This window comes from Ammodytes marinus (assembly GCF_949987685.1).
Source record: "Ammodytes marinus genome assembly, chromosome: 6".
NCBI classification, from domain to species: domain Eukaryota; kingdom Metazoa; phylum Chordata; class Actinopteri; order Uranoscopiformes; family Ammodytidae; genus Ammodytes; species Ammodytes marinus.
Genome location: NC_137235.1, coordinates 12,478,795 through 12,499,326, shown reverse-complemented (window position 1 = coordinate 12,499,326; position 20,532 = coordinate 12,478,795). Strand labels below are relative to the sequence as shown.

At 39.4% G+C, this 20,532-nt stretch overlaps 1 protein-coding gene across 1 annotated transcript; it reads left to right on the top strand.

Annotated features, from left to right (window-relative positions):
• Window positions 1-4,817: 4,817 nt before the first annotated feature.
• mttp (microsomal triglyceride transfer protein) lies at window positions 4,818-17,325 on the top strand (the record flags this gene model as incomplete). The annotated part of the gene is made up of 18 exons (XM_080029287.1): window positions 4,818-4,878; window positions 6,469-6,659; window positions 6,895-7,038; window positions 9,078-9,185; window positions 9,281-9,397; window positions 9,488-9,627; window positions 9,714-9,864; window positions 11,071-11,228; window positions 11,378-11,546; window positions 11,885-11,992; window positions 12,170-12,382; window positions 12,495-12,706; window positions 12,866-12,963; window positions 13,189-13,310; window positions 14,500-14,727; window positions 15,297-15,421; window positions 16,906-17,076; window positions 17,178-17,325. The coding sequence occupies 18 exons, from the start codon at window positions 4,818-4,820 to the stop codon at window positions 17,323-17,325; spliced, it is 2,664 nt and encodes an 887-aa protein (XP_079885413.1).
• Window positions 17,326-20,532: the final 3,207 nt, after the last annotated feature.

The window sequence follows — 20,532 nt, the reverse complement described above, 5'->3', positions numbered from 1 at the left end:
GTGTTATCGGAGATTAATTGCTAACCTATGATCTGACCTTTGACCAGATGCCTCTACGTTTCTTGAGGCGCTTTGCCAGGCTGAGAACAACCGGAAAGTTGTTTCTGATGATGTAATCAACCTTCCTCTAAAACGCTGAGTCCGAATGTTTTGACTGTCATTGCTAAATAAGATTTTTTTCCCTTTTCGAATAGAAAATGTGACAGGAATTTGTCAGTGTGTTTCATTCATTTATCTGTGTGAAACTTCTGATCCTTTTTTAAATAATAGGACAGCATTTGTGATTTGTTTGTCCGTTAATGATACTTAAGTTTTCCTTCTAACTAAACACTACAGAATATTATTTCACTGATAAGCACACAGCCTAGGATAATAAGTACCTTGAACTCTGGCCCTCCTGAAGGTCCCTTTAACAGACCCACAGTCATAGACGGATTATGAGATAATGAGCCCCTGGGCACAAACTCTTAGAGGGCCCCCCACTGGTCCCTATCCATTCACGTACACTGACTTTTCCACACAGATACATACAATTGATGGAAAACACATATTAGGGAAGTCAGTTTTTCCCACAGGATTTTGGGATATTGTTGGAGGGACCCTGTACCTTGTTGGGGGGTCCTTTTTAAAGTAAATGCATCAATCTGGTGCACTTTGAGAGGACATTTTCGAGGCTATATCAAATCCTGAGATGCAGAAGGAACATTATTTTTCAGATTTTTCTTAAAGCAGCTACGAGTAACATTTGAATATCTTTAAAACAGCCTTATGTTTCCTCTGATAATCATAAATTACCTTTAACAGCAAACGAGACCATCAGTGCAAAGAAAGACGTTTTTATATAGTTTTTATTACTGCGTTTGGTCTGGTCGCACACCCAGTCCGATTTTCGGTTCGCGCATGCAGGCTCTATGGTCACATATTCGTATTGGTCGCAGATTTCAGTGTAACGCTGCAACGCGATTTGAGAAGCCTAGCCCACCAGGTGAGGGAAGGGGAGCGGGAGCCTTGTTTGAGACAGTTATTTGTCGTCATAATGACTGATAACGGGGCTGAACCATCAAAGAAAAAAAAGAAAATGCAATGAAGAAAAGCTAAAAGGGAGAGTGATAGGCGGGCGGGAGGAGGCGAGGGCATTGCCAAGCAACGTGCATACCATTACACGGGAGTGAACTAGACTGCAGTGTTTACTCCTAAATGAATGAGCGGTACTAACACAAAGTTTACTTTGCTTCACCATCATCAGATGACCATTATTCATCTGAAATAGTCATTATTTACAACAACATAAACACATTACCTCATCGTGATCCATACTAACTGCTGTCTCTCGCTTTCTGTGAGGACACGTAATCTTTCAGCTCCGTGAGAGTAGCCTAGTTATAATACCTTACAAAAGTATTCATACCCCTTGATATTTTCGACATTTAGTCACGTTATAAGCACACACGTACATTTATTTTTATTGGGATTGTATGTGATAGACCAACACAAAGTGGCACATAATTGTGAAGTGGAATGAAAATGAAACATGGTTTTAAATTTTTTTTATAAATAAAAAACTGAAAAGTGTGGCGTGCAAAAGTATTCAGCCCCCTGAGTCAATGCTTTGTAGAACCACCTATTGCTGCAATTTCAGCTGCAAATCTATTTGGGGTATGTCTCCACCAGCTTTGCCCATCTACAGACTGACATTTATTCTTCTTTAAAAAATAGATTGAGCTTCAGATTTAGCATCAGATTGGATGGAGAGCGTCTGTGAACAGCAATTTTCAAGTCTTTCCAGATATTCTCAATTGTATTAAGGTCTGGACTTTGACTGGACCATTTTACACATGACTATGCTTTGATTTAAACCATTCCATAGTAGATCTGGCTGTATTTTTAGTCTAGTTGTCCCTCTGGAAGGTGAACCTTCACCCCAGTCTCAAGTCTTTTGTAGACTGTAACAGGTTTTCTGTCCTGTATTTTGCTCCATCCATCTTCCCATCAACTCTAAACAGCTTCCGTGTCCCTGCTGAAGAAAAACATCCCCATAGCCTGATGCTGCCACCACCATGTTTCACGGTGGGGATGGTGTGTATAGGGTGATGTGCAGTGTTAGTTTCCGCCACACATTGCATTTTGCATTCAGGCCAAAAACTTCAAGTTTGGTCTCATATGAATATGCTTTGTCCCCCGCATGGCTTGTGGCAAGTGTTGGAGGAAGGTGCTCTGGTCAGATGAGACCAAAATTGAAGTTTTTGGCCTTAACGCAAAGTGCAATGTGTGGCAGAAAACTAATACTGCACATCACCCTGAACACACCATCCCCACCGTGAAACATGGTGGTGGCAGCATCAGGCTGTTGGGGTCCTGTTCTTCAGCAGGGACCGGGAAGCTGGTCAGAGTTGATGGGAAGAAGGATCGAGCCAAATACAGGGCAGAAAAACCTGTTAGAGTCTGCAAAAGACTTGAGACTAGGGTGGAGGTTCACCTTCCAGAAGGTTAAATACCCTAAACATACAGCCAGATCTACTATGGAATGGTTCAAATCAAAGCATAGTCATGTGTTAGAATGGCCCAGTCAAAGTCCAGAACTCAATACAATTGAGAATATCTGGAAATACTTGAAAATTACTGTTGACAGATGCTCTCCATCCAATCTGATGCTAAATCTGAAGCTTGAGCTATTTTGCAAAGAAGAATGGGCAAAAATATCAGTCTCTAGATGGGCAAAGCTGGCGGAGACATACCCCAATAGACTTGCAGCTGTTATTGCAGCGATAGGTGGTTCTACAACGTATTGACTCAGGGGGGCTGAATACTTATGCACGCCACGCTTTTCAGTTTTTTATTTAAAAAAAAAATACAAAATGTGCAAAATTCCAAGGGGTATGAATACTTTTGCATGCCACTGTAGGTGACACTGCATCAACTCATTGCAATCAGGTGTGTGTGGCACTGACTGGCATTAGTTGATGCAGAGACCGGACCACTCTCACGGAGCCGAAAAGAGTCCGTGCCCTCACGGCTTTCAACACATGGACATGCACTATATTGCGTCCTAATCAATTGAGACTGGCACGACCGGCATGCGCTAGAAAACAGCTTTCCGACAGCTGGTGTCGTAAAAATGCTACCGCTTTTGTCCAAAGGGGCCGCCAACGGACAAAGTTACTTCTAGTGGCTTTAAACAGGCAGCACTCTTTACTCTGCAACTGTAAAAATAGTACAGTAGATTGGTCTGCAGACCCATGTTCTGTGATAGAGGTGGATAGCTACTTTTTATGAATAATTTAGAATTCACACATAGAAAGCTTATTCCTGTATTTGTGAGGGGGCCTTCAAGGCCCCTCATGAAGCCCCTACTAATGCTGTTGTTTTTAACTTGCTTTTGTATTTCTCCCCTACTAGTTGAGGGGCCCATGATGATTTCTATATTGTTAAATTTTAATGAGTATCCTTATATTTAGGCTATTCCTTTTTGGACCCTGTTATTGACATCAGTGACCGAGCTCTTTGACTATGCAACATGAAAAGTTATTATCAGTATCTCTGGCTAAGGGCCCCCCTGAGCCCTTGGGCTCCTGGGCCTGTGCCCGGTCTGCCTGTGCAGTAATCCACCCCTGCCCACAGTGTAATCATTATGAATGGTGAACATATTCCATAGCTTAGCTTTATTTTGATCCCACTTACTTTACCTGACATAATATTTTATGTTCAAGAGTTCAGTGATGGAGAGTAACAAAGTGCTATTGAAGTTGTGTAGGCCTACTGCAGTACAATTTGGAGATAGTTTACACTACTTTAGTTTTTCCATTTTGTACAACAACTTATTGTACTTCTTTTTTTAAAAGCTTTATTTGATAGTGCAAAGTTGAAATGGGTAGAAAGAGAGAGAGGGGGGATGACATGCAGTAAAGGTCCGCAGGTCAGGCTTTTCTAATATTGAAACTCTATAAACTACACTTGTTATGTAAAGTAGGCTAAATCATGTATTAATGAAGGAGTCTGGACTTCAATAATTGGAAAAAAAAATCAGCAGTGGAGTTTATCTTAAACGTGACACAGAAGCTTAACAGTCCTTGATTTAGGCTACTCAAAACACAGCACTTACATATCAGCTGATTTCTCTCGTAACAAAAAATATCCCCTGTTCAGTTTAACACAGAATGACTGACGGACACAATTTGACACACTTTTGGGTTCCCCTGAGACGCAGTAATATGAGCCTGTGGGCTGTTTCCCTGACCAAGACGCACTGACAAAGCATCGAGTGTCCCCCATCCAAGAAGTGAAGAAATGGAGTGAAAGGGGTCTAACACGAGGACGTCTCTCTCCCACATCTCGGTAATGGTTGTGAATTTGTTTCGTTTTGCTCTAATTTGATGAATGATTCTTTTATAAATAACTTAACCCTACTCAGCCAGGACATGCAGCCATTCAGGAAAGCTAAAGTCTCGCCTTGTACATTGATCAAGTGAATGAATCAGACAATCCAATCTCGCTTGATTAATCGATCACATGGCCGCGCGTAGAGGCAGATACCGCCCCGCTGACCGCGTTATTAAAAAGCGACGCCGGGCTGCATCTGTCCATAGCAGAAGTACCTGTCAAATCTGTGCTCCTCAGGTTAATGATTTGCCGGTTATCTCGTACTTAGTACTAAAGCCTGGAGTTTGGAGTCTGCCCTCCCCTCAGATAAAACATAATAGGAGAAGCTTGGACTTGCTTTGCCTTTCTTTTTGGCCGTTTAGTGCCACTTCATCCACAGCCACTCTCTTTTCCTTCTTTTTTTTGAGTCGTTTCCCTTTTGGCTGCAGAGAGGATACACGATGTTAACTCTGGTTGTGTTCTTGCTTTGTGCGGCCTCCTCTGCCTCAGCTTCTGTCAAAGGTGAGTTGATGGGGTTGTTGTCACTCTTATTTCTAAAGTCATTCATTTGTTTTTGGAAATAATATATCATCGTACTTGATTAGTAGAAATGTGGCTTTATATGAAGCTCAAAATGACACTTTGTTCAGCTCTGGAAGCTTCTTCATACTGGTAAAGTTGGGAAAGTAGGGTGTCATGCTTGATTTTAATGTGCCAATGAAACTCAACAATCCTCAAATGAATGAAACCTGTGAGGAAATCACTGTGGGGGAAGTCACAGATCCCACAAGTCAGTCTCCCATTTGTCAATGGTGTATAGCTTCATATAGTGACAGGCAGCACTTATTGAAAGGAGTGCAGTCAAGAAAGGTTTAAACAATTGAATATATTATTTCAGCTCATGCTATCCTTCTGATGTTCCTAAAATAAATCTTGGCCCATTGTTGACCCAGAAATGGTTGTATTTGTTAAATTCAGCTCACCGCTCCTAAGTGACCGGTGATGAAATCAAAAAGTGACACGTCAGTCTGACCTTCCTCGTGGCCTAATGTCATATCGAACGGTCTAAAGCTTGTCACTAATAGAGCAGAGGAGAGATTTTTATCTCTGTCAAACACACCTTGTTGAGCGGACACTGATTGAATCACCTAAACTATAACCACAGACATTATTCCTGAAAAGGAAATCAAATATAAGAAAAGAAAAGTAGGTAGCAGCATTATCAGTTGAACATTTGTTTTGTGTCAAAACCTGAAATGTATCTGGGAAGCTATAAACACAGTAAAAAAGTGACCAGGAATTACACATCCCCATTTGACACCAAAGAAATCTCAACCTCAGACTGCATTTGTCCATTTGATACAATACTATTTGTGTGACTGTAAGTCCATCTTGTCTTAACATAATCAACACACTTTTAATGTGTTTTTTAATTGTCCTGCCTTATTTAACAGTGGATTTCAATTCACCAGTTTCAGCGTGAGGCTTAATTAAAAATGGCCCAGATTTCCGACATAGACTAAAGCTTTCAAGTCTTCTAGTTTGATGTAATTTGTCACAGTCAACACCAACCAAGTCCTCTTAACTTGTAAAAGTTGTATTATCATTGACGGCAAGACAGTTTAAAAAGTGTGGATTACTATGAAAAGTATCCTGTGGAGTGAACCTAAGTGAGATCTTGAAAAGTGCTGACGTTTGAGATTTGAGAGTGTGCTCCCAGGCAGCAACTTTTTAAATTGTAAGATTCCAAAATCCCCATTGTTTTTCCCAGGATATTCATGTTTGTTTGTTTGTTGTTTGTTTCCCAGGATAACACATCCATTGGTCAAATCTCAAATCTCAAAAGACAGTTTCTAAACCGTTTCTCACAACATGACGATAAAGTGTTGAAGATGATTTCAAAACAGTTGAAGAATATTGAATTTTTAATGCAAATTATTAAGTTTTAATTGTAATTCCAGTTGTTTGTTATAAAAAATGTACACAATGTAAAAATACCGTGTACAGTACAGTATAGTCCCTCTACAATATTACAATAGCCTTCTTTAGAAATCACTCACACTTTCTCCAATCACTCTTTGTTGACCAGCCGTGCTTCCTGTGTTTCTTCAGGTGGTGCTGCTGCTGGGCTTCGGCTCAACAACGACCAGCTGTACAAATTCAGCTACAGCACGGAGGTGCATGTGGACAGGGCCAGGGGGTCAAAAGAGGGCAGTGCTGGCTACAGGATCTCCAGTGATGTGGACATCCACCTAGTTTGGAGAGATCCCAGCAGCAAGGACGATCAGCTGATTCAACTGGCGGTATGTCAGTCAAGTCAAATGTTTAGACATGATATGATGTCATTTCGTATTACATTTATAAAACATTATAATCGGACGGTTGGAACAAGCTCTATACTATTTCTAAAACTGGTAGTAAAAGCCTGCATGCTTTTTCTTCAGAGTCCCTGCTGGTGTGTGACAGTGCACACAAAATGATTTTCCAGAAGGTGTCCAGGCTTTATGCTGACATGAATTAATCTCTCGTTGAGTATAGATCTCAAATGTGAAGATCGACCCCGTGTCTCCTCGATCGGCGAAGAAGAACGTCCTACATGGGTCCACAGCAGAAAGCGTTTTGGGGAAGACCAAACTAGCCGCTCTGACGAAACCTTTCTTGGTGCATCTGAAAAATGGAAAGGTAACAGCATAAGCATTGACAAGGTCTGGACCGGTTTAATAATGTTGCTATTAAACCGTACAATACATTTTTTAAATCCATAACTTGGCATACGTAAGCCAATATATGAACTTTTACGTGTGAGAGGCATTTTGCATCAGTAATGTATGGAAGTCAATGACGTACTTCCAGCACTCCACTGTTGTTGTCGTCACATAAATGAATGAACTTACTTTCGTTGTGCTGTAGGGATGATGCTGGCAGGGGAAATCCCAGACTGATGTGTGTGCGAGCAAAGTTCAGCATGTTCAAAGGGTCAACCAATGAATGAACCAGGCCTAACGCAAAGAATTGGCTGAGGGCTGGTGGATAAGGCTCATGCTGTCTTCTTACTGGCCAGGAGATGTTTGGGTTCAAGCCAAACTCATTCACCGTTATCACATCACTATCTTCTATAGTCCTGTCTAATAATGCATTATTGCCACAAAAATAATAGTAGCAGGCTGATTGCGAGATATCATATTAAGGTACAAGCAGTAAGAGAAAAGGTCATTTACACAATTTTTTTAATGTTTTCGCTTAAAACTTGTTAGACCAGACATACATTAAAGGCTTCGTTATCACTTTATAAAAAAGTCTATATGTTGTAACTTACAAGTCTATTGGAGGTAATTTTTTTTTTTACCAATGCCAATTTTAAATATTATTAATAGGACATCTGATTACTTATTGGACTCTCTGACTGTTTAACATAAAAATAGGGCTGCAGGAGATCTGAAACTCTCAAAATCAATGTATTTACAAGCTATTCAGCATTGATTGATGGATTTCAACTTTTAGAATTTAATCATTTCCAAACTGAATCCTTTCTATTTGAATCCTTTCACAGTTAATTCTACCATTCGAAATAGTCCTGAAAAACTCCCATTTTCTCTGTATATTGTTGTAGGAACGGAAAGATAAATGACAGAAGGAGGATATATACATTTAAATTTTGCTTTTTTATTCATTGAGAATCCAAATGATGTTGTAAATACTGAAAAAATATATTATAATCAACTAAAACATATGCTACCACACCGGGATAGTTCAATTTGGCTGTCTCTTTGCTGTCTTTGAGAAAATATAGGATAAAGACTATATAGAATGACATTTATTTGGTGAATCCATAGGTTTTGCATTCCTGAATACAACTTTATTGCAGTCCGCGGGGTGTGTGTGTGTGTGTGTGTGTGTGTGTGTTTGCACGTGCGCCCACGTTCTAGGCGACTGTTAATTTGTGCCAGAAACCCAACGTTATGTTGATGTTCCGTATTAATCACACCTCTGAAAACTGCAGACGTTTGTGTCCTCCCTTCCTAAAGTTTACCTCAGGACTGATGCTGGTGGAATCAACAATTTGGCAAATTGGTCGTGTAAAACAGGAAATATGAGTGTCTCCAATGGTGTTGATGTAGGTTATTTATACATATGGCAGGCTGTGGAAGGAAAATACACTGACTTGCAGTGAATGATCTATTTATGGTAATCCTAGCTGATATTGTGGCTTAGCACCACAAATAAATGACATACTGTAGGAGAAACTGTAGGATGATGTAACAAGCTGCTTGATTTGGTTGAGCTTTGGTGTCATTATTTCAATATCATAACCTTAATATAGGTAAACATAGGACTGACTCATCGGTCATGCTGATCAGTGCTGTGTGCTGATGTGTATTGAGGATATAGTTAGAAGCGTTACCCAGTATGCCAGGTTGAGATCCAGTCTTTTTTAAATGTTAAATATCTCTTACCCTCCCAAAGTATTCTGGTTTTGTTTATGATCTACCCATCAGAGCATATCTTTTATTTCTGCGTATTATATAAATAGCTGCTGATGTCATGAGCATAGACATGTGTCTGAACACAAGTGTGATAAGGACAACTGACACCCTGAAAGGGTTTGTGAGCTGCAGCACATACAGTATTGTGGGGTCAGTAACTGCTAACCCTAACCGTTTGCAATCCATTGTTCGAAAGCTCTAAGTTCTGTTCAACCTCTTTTTACACTTCTGCTGTAGACAAAAGCCTTTTATTCCTACTGGGCTGAACCTGGAACCATCAGGAACCTAAAAAGGGGTCTGGCAAGCTTACTGCAAGTACAGCACACCACTGGAAAGGTTGTAGAGGTAAATGGTATCATGATACTCCCATCACATTTATTGCTATTTTTCATATTTTATTACGTGTAGCTAACGTGAACAAACTAAATGTCTGGGTACAGAATGACGTGTCTGGAAGGTGCACAGTGGAGTACAGGGCAGTCAAGGATCAAGTGACGAGAACCAAGATCCTGGAGACGTGTAAGACTGCAGAGACCGGATTCACCACACATATTGAGGTATGTCAGCAGCACCCAACTCACCGTGCAAAGATATGAACGTTATTCAATCCCTAATCAATCACGTCTTGTTGTCTCCTCCCCCTTCAGGCTTTGGGCGTGACCAGGAAGTCCACATCCGTTACAACATTCACACTCGAAGATGGTTTAATCCGCTCGGCCGAGGCTGAAGAAACACACAGACTTGTTGTTAACGCGCGCAGAACTGCTGCAGCTAAAGTCGTGTCTAGGTAATAACTTAACAAAGAACATGAATGTGAGCTGACATTTCTAATATGGACACACTTTAAATAGAAAATAATTTCTTGTTTCTCAGGCAAAGCCTCACATTTGTCGGAACAGAGGCTGGACCCTGGGAGGTTGCTGGGAAAGATGTGGGTGGGGTTGTCAAGTCAGTCGATGCCAAACTGGCCGCTGTTGGTATCATCGCAGACAAGGTCAAGTCCCAGTGCAAGGGATGTCCATCAGTGAGTACATGTTCACTTACACACACACACACACACCAATGTTCAATCTTCATACACAAACATATATTAGCCCTTTCTCAACAAGTATTGAATAGATTTCCATAATATTTAATACAGCCGTTCCCAACTGACATTTCCTAAAGACTTTGGTGATCCCATGACTCTCCACTGAAATCACATTGGTGATTAGTCATCATGTCCTCTATTGCCAGCATCAGGTCATTTTTCCCCCTATACTTTAATGGTATGACCAAATAACAAATTAAGAGATATTATTGATCTTTTATGGCACTTCCGAAAGCAATGTTATGAAGTCAATGATATACTGTACTTCCAGCACTCCACTGTTGTTGTCGTCACAGAATGAATTAACTTACTTTCATTGTGCTGGAGGGATGATGCTGGCAGGGGAAATCCCAGACAGATGTGTGTGCGAGCAAAGGTCAGCATGTTCAAAGGGTCAGCCAATAAATGATCAGGCCCGACGCAAAGAATTGGTGGATAAGGGTCAGGCTTTCTCCTTACTGGTCATGTTTGGGTTCAAGCCAAACTCATTCACAGTTATGACATCATTATCGGAGAGTACTATACAGTATACAGTATACTATAAATGTGCTTCGGCTGACTTCCTAGGTCTCTTGCCCTGTCTGAGTTTCTTTAAAGGGATACCGTTGCATCAGATAGTTAGTCAGCATTGTTGAGATTAATAATAGAAAAACTTCACAAAACTACAAAAAAATAAAACGGAATTTGCAACAAACTTGAAGTTTAATTTTGAGTTTAATTTACGTATTCTGGACCATCTGTAACTGCAAATAATCCTGACATTCCATAGAACCATAATTGCATAAAATACATCATTGTATTTGTAATGGGACAACTCCAGGTCCACTTCTTCATACGTGAATGGCAATTTTTTTTAAAGTATACTATAATGTCTTGTTTATGTTTTGGATACATACATTTTCATACAAGATTATGTTTGGCAGGTTAGCAAAAACACTCAAAGATCATCAAGTATTTCTTATGCAAGTGCAGAAATATCCCCACACATAGCTCACATTGTTGCCTTATTTAGTCATTATTACAAAATGACTCATAAATAACCCTATAAGTAAATAATACTGTTTATTTTTGTACCTTTAATTATTGACTGAAGATGATCTGTCTATTAATCCCCTCTGCCGTGTGTGTTCTCCCTCTTAGCTTTTTGAACATTGGCAGACTGAGCAGAAGCAGCTGGAGCCAGCCAGCCTGTCCAAAGCCGCAGCTCCTCGCAGCTTCCTGGCCCTCATCCAGAGCATTAGGAAGTCGTCCAAGGATGAGATTCTCAAAGTGCTGAAGAGTGCCAGCAAGACATCTCTGTAAACAGCCCCCCTGCTTATTTCCTACATCTTAACTTAACTCACTGAATCCATCACTCTGCCATTTCTTTGAATTAGTCTGACTTTGTAAGATGGTGATCTAACCAGATGAACTCACCATTGCTTTACCTTCTTCCTGCTGGTATCAGACCTCAGATGGTGGATGCCGTGACCTCCTCCCAGACCCCTGCATCTCTTGATGCCATGCTTGAATTCCTGAACTTCACTGATACCAAAGGTTTCGTTCTGCAGGAGAGGTTTCTCTACGCATGTGGCTTTGCTTCACATCCCAATGAGAAGATGCTCCAGGCTCTGCTGGTGAGTGTCACGTTGCTTATGAAAGAGTTCCCACTTTTTTGTTTTGATTATCAAAGGAAATAATAAGATTGGTGTTCCTCTATATTAAACACCCTAGTGCTTTATGACAGAAAAAAGGGTGCTTCCCCTGCACCTAATTTCGGTTTGGTGCTCTGCATAAAACAATTTTTTTTTAAAATAAGTAATTTTCTGAGACTTATTAAACAATACATATAAATGATCTCCTCATAAACTTTTTTTTAATATTTCTATGAATAGTGAGGTCAGTAGACAGTATATAACCAAGATACATTTTACTCAAATCATATGCCATCATTGAAAAGAGTTTTCCGTTACAGGAAATTTCAAAGGGAAAAATCGGCAGCACAGACATCAAAGAGTCAGTGGTGATCATAATGGGAGCCCTGGTCCAAAAGCTGTGTGAGAAAGGAGGGTGCAACATACCGGTGAGCAAACAACAATCTAATAACTGACAAGTTATACCAAAAAGTAGTTCTCATTTTAAAGTAAAACTTGTGAGTTGTCAGAAAATGTTTCCTTGGTGGAATAACTCTTGAAACTAAGTCAAACTGGGAAAAATCCATAACTGACTTATGATCTTCTGCTGTACATTTACTTCTCAGGCAGTGGTAGAGGTGAAGAAGCAGATTTTGGAAGGACCTTACAGCACTGTGGTAGATTCCGAGATCCAGATGTATCTCCTGGCTCTAAAGAACTCCATGCTTCCCGAAGCTATTCCCATCTTTACTAAATACGCTGAGTCAGAGGTGGGAGCCTACAGCACCATTTCCCTTACTGCCCTGCAGAGGTACGACTTCAGCCTGATGACAGACGAGGTGAGCCATAGTGTACATAACAACTAATTTTAACTGATGTTTACTTTAACTGCTATCTGGTAATAATACGCTCATAAAAGATATAGAAACCAAATATGTATCCCATTTGTAGGTTAAGAAGACAGTGAACAGAGTTTACCACCAGAATCGACGGATCTATGAGAAAAATGTGAGAGCTGCCGCTGCTGACGTCATCCTAAGTAGCAACCCCTCGTACACAGAGGTGCAGAATCTGCTTCTGTCTATTGGAAACCTGCCTCATGAAATGAACAAGTACATGCTGTCCAAGATCCAGGACATCCTCCGCTTCCAATTGCCTGCCAGGTTTGTTATGGGACACCCAATGGAACAACATAAATGAGAACAATTTGTTCATCTCTAAAGTTGGACACTCACAAAACGTAACGGAAAATAAATAGCAATATTTTACGAAGACATTGGAGTAATTTATTGTATAATATGATAATTTTTTTAATTTTTCAGCAAAGTTATAAGAGAAGCTATGAAGGACATGAATTCCCATAACTACAACCGTTTCGCAAAGGTTGGGTCATCTTCTGCATATTCTGGTTTCATGGCACGTGAGTAATTAAACCACATCTTTAAGCCAAAGACAAATTACACAATTAATGGTTCAAGATTTAAAATTGGAGAAAAAGAATAATATTGTTCAAACATTCAACCAAGTCAACATTAACATTGACCTATACCGTGTCCCTATTTTGTAGCTTTTTAGCAATAAGAGAAATAACATCACAAAAGTTACATGCATGATGAGTGAGCACTTTAAAACTCTCTTCTTACAGGATCTGCCGATGTGACGTCCACGTACAGTTTGGACATCCTGTATTCAGGCTCTGGGGTCCTAAGGAGAAGCAACATGAATATGTACAGTACTTGTAAAGGAGATATGCTACATGGACTGCAGGTAAGGAGTCCCCTTTTTAAAATAATTATGTCAGTGATTCTTGAGAAGTGGGACAAAACAGGGTGCAATGTTGAAAAAATACAAACCCTATGTTTAGGCAAATTAAATGACATGTATGTATCCAACATATACTAAGCTACTGAGCTAAGCTTTGACACAACCTCCCAGCTTTTGTCCTTTTTATCAAAATGGACTTTTTACCTTGCTTCTCCTTTTTAACATGGGCTTTTTAGCTTGCCATTCCTTATTTTGTGTCAACTCCGTCAGACACCAAAAAACACAAATAAATGTTCCCTCATTTTATACTAGACTCATGAGATGTATAGTGATCACAAATATTCACCAAAACTGATAGAGGCCACAAAAAAATATTTTCAAAATGTATATGAATATACATGTTTTTGATATCTGACGGTGTTGACATATTTAACATTTCTTAAACATAACAAATAGAGTTTTTCTAGTAGCAGTTTGTTTTTTCTGTTGATGATAGGTGCTAGTATGAACTACTTCAGGAAAATAAAATTATCGAAACATTTCATATAACTTCTTCAGAAATTGTAAGTCGGTGTTGACGCATCATGGTTGTGACGCAGGACTTTCAATATTTGTAATGTAAAATATTCTAAAACTACAACACTAATCAGAGCCTGTCTGACTCTAATGTACTCTGCACAGATAGATTGTGTCAATAGGTCCTTCACGGAGACAGCTGCCCCTCATATTGCCTGATTTTATTACATTTTAATGAAATGTCTGACGGTGGTGACAAAAAGTGTCCCCCCACAGACACCTTATAATACATGAATGTTTTGTAGAAATTTTTATTTTATTTTGATCTTTTTAATCATTAAAGTACATTTTTAATAGGTTTTATTATGATAGATTGAAACCTTCTCTGTGGACACACTGTTTTTGACGTCATGAGAAGATAACAAGTGTCATAAATATGACATAATAATAATACAATTACATTTAAGGGGATAATTGTGCTCCAGAAATTCTATTCTTAATCCCTAATAACATCTACAATTTTAAATATTTTCATTTTTAAAGATAACAGCAGTTACATTTTGTCCCAGCCTTTTGTCCCGGTTCTCAAGAATCACTCATGTATATATGTATATGTCATATTTTAAGTCTATTTCCTTTGCCTTACTTGAATTATTTGGATTTTCGTCCTGTCCAGGTTGCAATTGAGGCTCAGGGTCTGGAGTCACTGATTGCTGCCACGCCCGACGAGGGAGAGGCAGACCTGGAGTCGTTTGCTGGGATGTCTGCTCTGCTGTTCGGCGTCCAGCTGCGGCCTGTCACTTTCTTTAAGGGTTACAGTGACCTCATGTCCAAAATGTTCTCAATGTCCGGGGAGCCTATGAATGTGGTGAAGGGTCTCATCCTGCTGACAGATCATTCTGAGGTAAATGGTTACTACTGTGCAACCTATCAGTGCCCACAACAACTTAACATAGTGAAACGTTATCTTATTGTTCAAAGTTTACACTTGCTGTGGGAGTGAACGAGAGGGACAACAAGTAGTAACGGGTCATGCTTGCAACATGTAGTGGCAGGTAGGTCGTTGACTCTAGGTCAATGGTAAATGACCCAGTTGTATGAAGTGTTTTGAAGAGAAACAGGACACAACAACATATTTGATACCATGTGATTAGCTTCTTATTTGTAAAACCTGCTTGTAAGGAGCTAGTTTTACCTTCAGCTGTAAACAGAAATAGTGTGTTGCCACATTTTATTACCACAAAAAGAACACCTGATTGATTTGACGTACAACGCATAGACTTTGACACTGGAGGTTGAGGTTTAGACATGAAGCGCTGGTTACTTTCAGTAATCCTTTTAGTCTTTTTAGTTTCCTAAACTAAAAGCAAGACAGTAGCTACTTTGAAGGTGCTTTTTACATAAATATATGCTTGTTGCTAAAAGAAGGCTTTACTTATAATTTCGTCTTGGGATCTCTTTTATTTCCTCCAGGTGATCCAGCTGCAGTCTGGTCTGAAGGCGAGCGCAGAGTTCCAGGGAGGATTAGCCATTGACATCTCTGGAGGCATGGAGATCAGTCTGTGGTACAGGGAGTCCAAGACTAGCGTCAATAACAAGTAAATACAACAGCTGTTGCAGTTGCTTTTGTCCTGTGGCTGAATTGGGGCATCAGAGAAGCTTTTAAATAATGCTATCTGCAATGTATCTATATACATAAGTCACGTCCTCAAGCGCAACCATGGAATGATACATTATCTCTCTGAGTTTGTTTGTGAAGTACTATATGTTCGGTATGATGTAATAAACTTGCAGGGCAAAGGTCTTTTTGACAGACAGGCAATTCTTAGAACAGAACCTTTGTGACCGAAATGAAGGTTGCTTTAGATGTTTGGGCCATTTCTAGTGCTCTGCAAATAGATTTCTGTTGATGTTGGATTCATGTGAACTTGAGATGGTCTATAAGTGTTGTCTGATTCATTTGTTCCACCGGCACATTGGACAGGCTCCAGTATTGTGCTTCACACCTGTCTCATTTCTAGGTTTATGTGGATATGACGTCAGTTCTGTCTGGATCCCTATTTTAAAAACATTACAGTCGGCAGACACAGTAGCTGCTCAAAATGGAGCATATCATCATGCTGGTATAGGTTGGTTCACGGCATCTGGTGATGAAACAGGGCTTAAAGAGCAATGCCACTGAATTTTAGATGTTCCTTTGCAAGACAGGGCTGCATGTGCACCATGAAAGTGACAACCACAAGTGTTGGTTCGATTTTAATCCTGTTCACTTTTTTGAATGCATTTGATGATTCATTTGAGAAATTACAATTATTTTGCATTGGTTTGTTACTGGTACTGCATCAAAACTTTGAACAATACCCTGCCTTTTGCCTTATGATTACCAAACGTTTTCAAAAGTGACCAATTTAATGCAAAGCTCTTTAATGTAAATTTCCACTAAGAAGGCCATACAGAAGGTGGGAAAGAAAAGGCGATTTTAATGAGGGTTCTATGATGATGCTGTGGTATTAATATCTTTATGGAGCAGGAGGAACGAGTCACAACAAAACAGTATTATAAAAAGAGAGCCTGTTACATCTCTGTTTTGGGATTATTTTACTGCTTTTTGGACTACTGTTAAGGGTCACATCTTGGATTTTAACTACAGGATGATGTGGCCCATGTGTATTGGGGAATGGCAGAGGCAGGTGAACGGATCAGCATAGTTGTACCTCTTCCACTCTGATAATAGACTGGCAGGCTATCTATAGAAGCAGAACAAACCACACTGGCATCTTTGCCAAGGCATGTCTCCGCGGGCAAAGTTACAGAGGTTGGATTTTCAACTGGTTGGCACACACTTTTATTTGAAACCTAAGGGGAAGTTGTAACATGGGCTTGTTAAACTCAACTTGTTAGTGTCTGAGCTACACTGTTTTTGTGAGCCACATGGTACAAACTGTCTGATACAAATACAAAAAAGGAACCACAGTGTTAATGACATAATGTTAATGAAATATAATATTCATTTGGGAAAACATAAGTTTCACATACTGTTCATTGTGTATTGTGACACCTTTTCACCTGCTTATTGTTTCAGGGGGGCGTTGGTGCTCACTGGCAACGTTACAGTGGACATGGACTTCATGAGAGCTGGTGTGGAGGTCAGCTTTGAAACAGAGGCTTCCCTGGACTTCATCACCACTGTCCAGTTTTCTGAATACCCCTTCCTGGTTTGCATGCAGATGGACAAAACTACCTTCCCCTTCAGGTATTGTGAGACCTTCCCAGTAAAGAAAATGTTTAAATAATATTGGATTGTGTTTTATTGTTGATCATTCAAATCTTATTGTATATTGTTGGTGATTTCAGTGAATACGCCACCAAGTATGAGAGCGTGTCAACAGGGAAGAGCGTTGTGTCACGCAAGGGCAAGAAGCAGCTGGTCCCTGGCTCTGAATTCCCCCTTCACCAGGAGAACTCAAACATGTGCAAGAAGGTTTTTGACTCCGACTGGTAGAAGAGACTCCATGAACTCTCCCAGGAGCGAGTTTACACTCAAAGAGGGTTTGTTGCATTCAGGGACAGCTATCACACCTCCGCCTCATGCCGTGAAAAAAACGTAAGAGGGAAAAGTGGTTAATGTTTTGTTTTTGTTTTTTAACAACACATGCAATGTTTACATTCCTGTGATTATTTAAGTCATTTTTAATTTGACATTTGGTTTGAAATCGGGAATTCTTGCATTGTCTTTTTATGGATTTCATTGAAAATGTATTTATGATAGGCGCACACACACAAACACACACACACACACAGGGTGTATGTTTTATTTCAATGGACAATACTCAGCATGAATAGTTCTACTGTAATTTTTGTATATACATATAAATATCACACTTGAGACAGTGGATTCACTTTCCCCATTGATAGAAATGCTCCTTTTTCTCAACATTCCTTTGTTTTTTAATCAAATGTTTTCACTAAGGAGGAGCGCTTTATTGTTTTATGTCACTGTATCACTGTTCAAACACTTCAGATAACTTATTTACCAAAGTGATATCAATTAATTCAATTGTTTTTATAATCATATTGATGATTTTTAAATGTTTCTACAGAGACGATGAGTGAGCGTTGTCTTTACTTTATACTTTAAAAACTGAATATCTGGAGCACATTGGTTGCCGAGTAGTTACCGCTCATGCCATAGATCTGCAACTGATTCCAGCCAACCACCATCTCTTTCTCCATCTCCATATTTCCTGTCTGCCTCTTAAGGCTGACCTATCCAATTAAACTCCAAAAATGCCCAAAACAAGAAACAAAACTGAATCTACAAAAAGGGAAAACATCAACACTTGAATATATTTCTTTTTTTTGTACGTGGCTGTAATTGCACTGCTTGTCTGAAAACTTTTTGGTAGATTTAAGACTTTTGGGCTACTCTGAATGCGTGATTCCTTATTGAGGGATCAGTTTGTTGGATCTGTAACTGGCTGACAATAAACATACACTCGAAACACATTGGACTTGTGGCTGGTTGATTTCTATTGAACAAAACAATGTGTATTAACAATTATACAATGTGTTCAACATAGCTTGAGGAAACCTCGTTTAAGCTCCATTGGCAAAATAAAGCAGTTTGTTTCGCCTGTAATGGGGCACCCCACCAATTGTACACGTTCAAGTCAGTTTATCAATCATGAAGTCTCTTAAAGAGTTGTATAACATCTTAACCTTTGTGAAGTCTAAGAAAGACACATATCTTTAAAAATGTATATCAAAGTATGTGCAACGAAGTTGGATCATCAAGTTTAATCATACATCAGCATAATAACCCAAGACATGGCCTCAACATAACGTAAGGTGAAAGTAAAGGAGCAACCTAAGACGAAAGTATTAACCAAATTTTGTCATCCAGTTTTTTATGTACACTGAAAGTCACAGGATATTGCTGAATTTCAGATGAATTGCAATATGACCGATAAAGAGCCTGGATTGGTGATTGGAAATCTCTTTCTCTTTTTGTGAACATTTGAAACAACAGGATGAACCTGTATGATTTTGGCATTAGATTGACATTGCTTCATTTTAAGTAGGAATCTCTTAACGAATGTTTGGTGAACCACAGTGACATTTTCTACGGACATTCATGTCCCTATAAGGATGAGTTATAATAACTTTGGTAATCCCCTGACTATTCATTTAGTGCCATCATCAGGGTTTGGGAAACATTATATCTGCTGATCATCAGTATGATAGATTGCCCTTTTGTCAACATGCTGACATTACATTGATCTAAAAGCATCGCTGAGCCTAAGTAAAGCCTCAGAGAACCAGTAGTGTAGCCATGGATCCTTAGTATCCAAGTTCTTGCCTACGTGATGTTTCAAGTAAGGATCATATCAGATCATTTCAAGATGCCAAACACATAAACTAAACCAGACAGAAGATTTAATAAGATAAGGTTTTCTTTCTAATCAATAGCATGCATTCTTGAAGTAAACAAACAACCCTAATTTTAATTGATTTTGAAGGAAACTGAATGTACCTTAGATGCTTAAATGTAACACACACTTGTAGATGCAGGTGAGGCAATAAATCTTGACTTTTCTTGTGTAACTGCTGTGACATCAGAGCCCCTGCTGGCATCTAAATACAACAACTGGGCCTTAATGTAGATTCTTTAGAAACCACGACGAGAGCAGCTGGGGGCAAACCAGTGTCTGCCAGTCTCTGCGTCCACGGCAACCAAGTAAACACAGCCACAAACTGTCAGGTTAAACTTAAGCCTCTGCCCGGGTGATGTTTCAGTGTCACCAGTAAGCTAACCTTGCACGCAGGCAGATGCCAAATGTGTTCTGTTGGCATAAATCTGTTTGATTCCTTTTTGACCCTTGTCATTTATTTTTTTGTATGTTTTAAAGCTGAAACTTTATCAGCCTTATTGAACAGCAAACAGCCACAGTAATCAGTTAAGGAAGAAAGAAGTAAATCAAATATGTTAGAATATGTAGGCCTACTATCTATCAAAAAGTCACCGTGGTTCATTGCAGCCATACTTTTAGGTTTACTGAGAAGCAGAACAACTTAATGTGTCATTTTCCATTTTCAAATTCAATCATTTTATTAACAATAATTTGGTACCGCTTTGTAATATATCACCATTTATAAATAAATAACAACTTTAGCCTTGTCTTGACCACTAGAGGTGTTTTTAACAGCATGGCTTCCCAAAATTATTCTCATCTGTGCCTTTTAACTAATCCTTGAGGGATTGATGATATTCTTAAATAAATTAAACCATTAGTTACTGCTTAAAACCATTTACAAAGAGTGTCAAACTGGAAAGTATACCTCATTGTACTATTTGACTATTCTGTGTGACACCCCCGTATGTTGATGAAAGTGCTAACACACACACACACACCCACACACACACACACACACACACACACACACACACACACACACACACACACACACACACACACACACACACACACACACACACACACACACACACACACACACACACACACACACACAAATCTCTAACAAAGTATTAATCTGCGTATTTTGAGTGTAGTGACAACAGATACATACAGCATAAATCCATGAGGGGATTCAGATTAAAGGACACACATATGTTCAGCAGCTTAAACTTTGGATTTATTGCATACCTATGTAGGCTTGTCAGTCTATATTACACTCATTCATCATATGC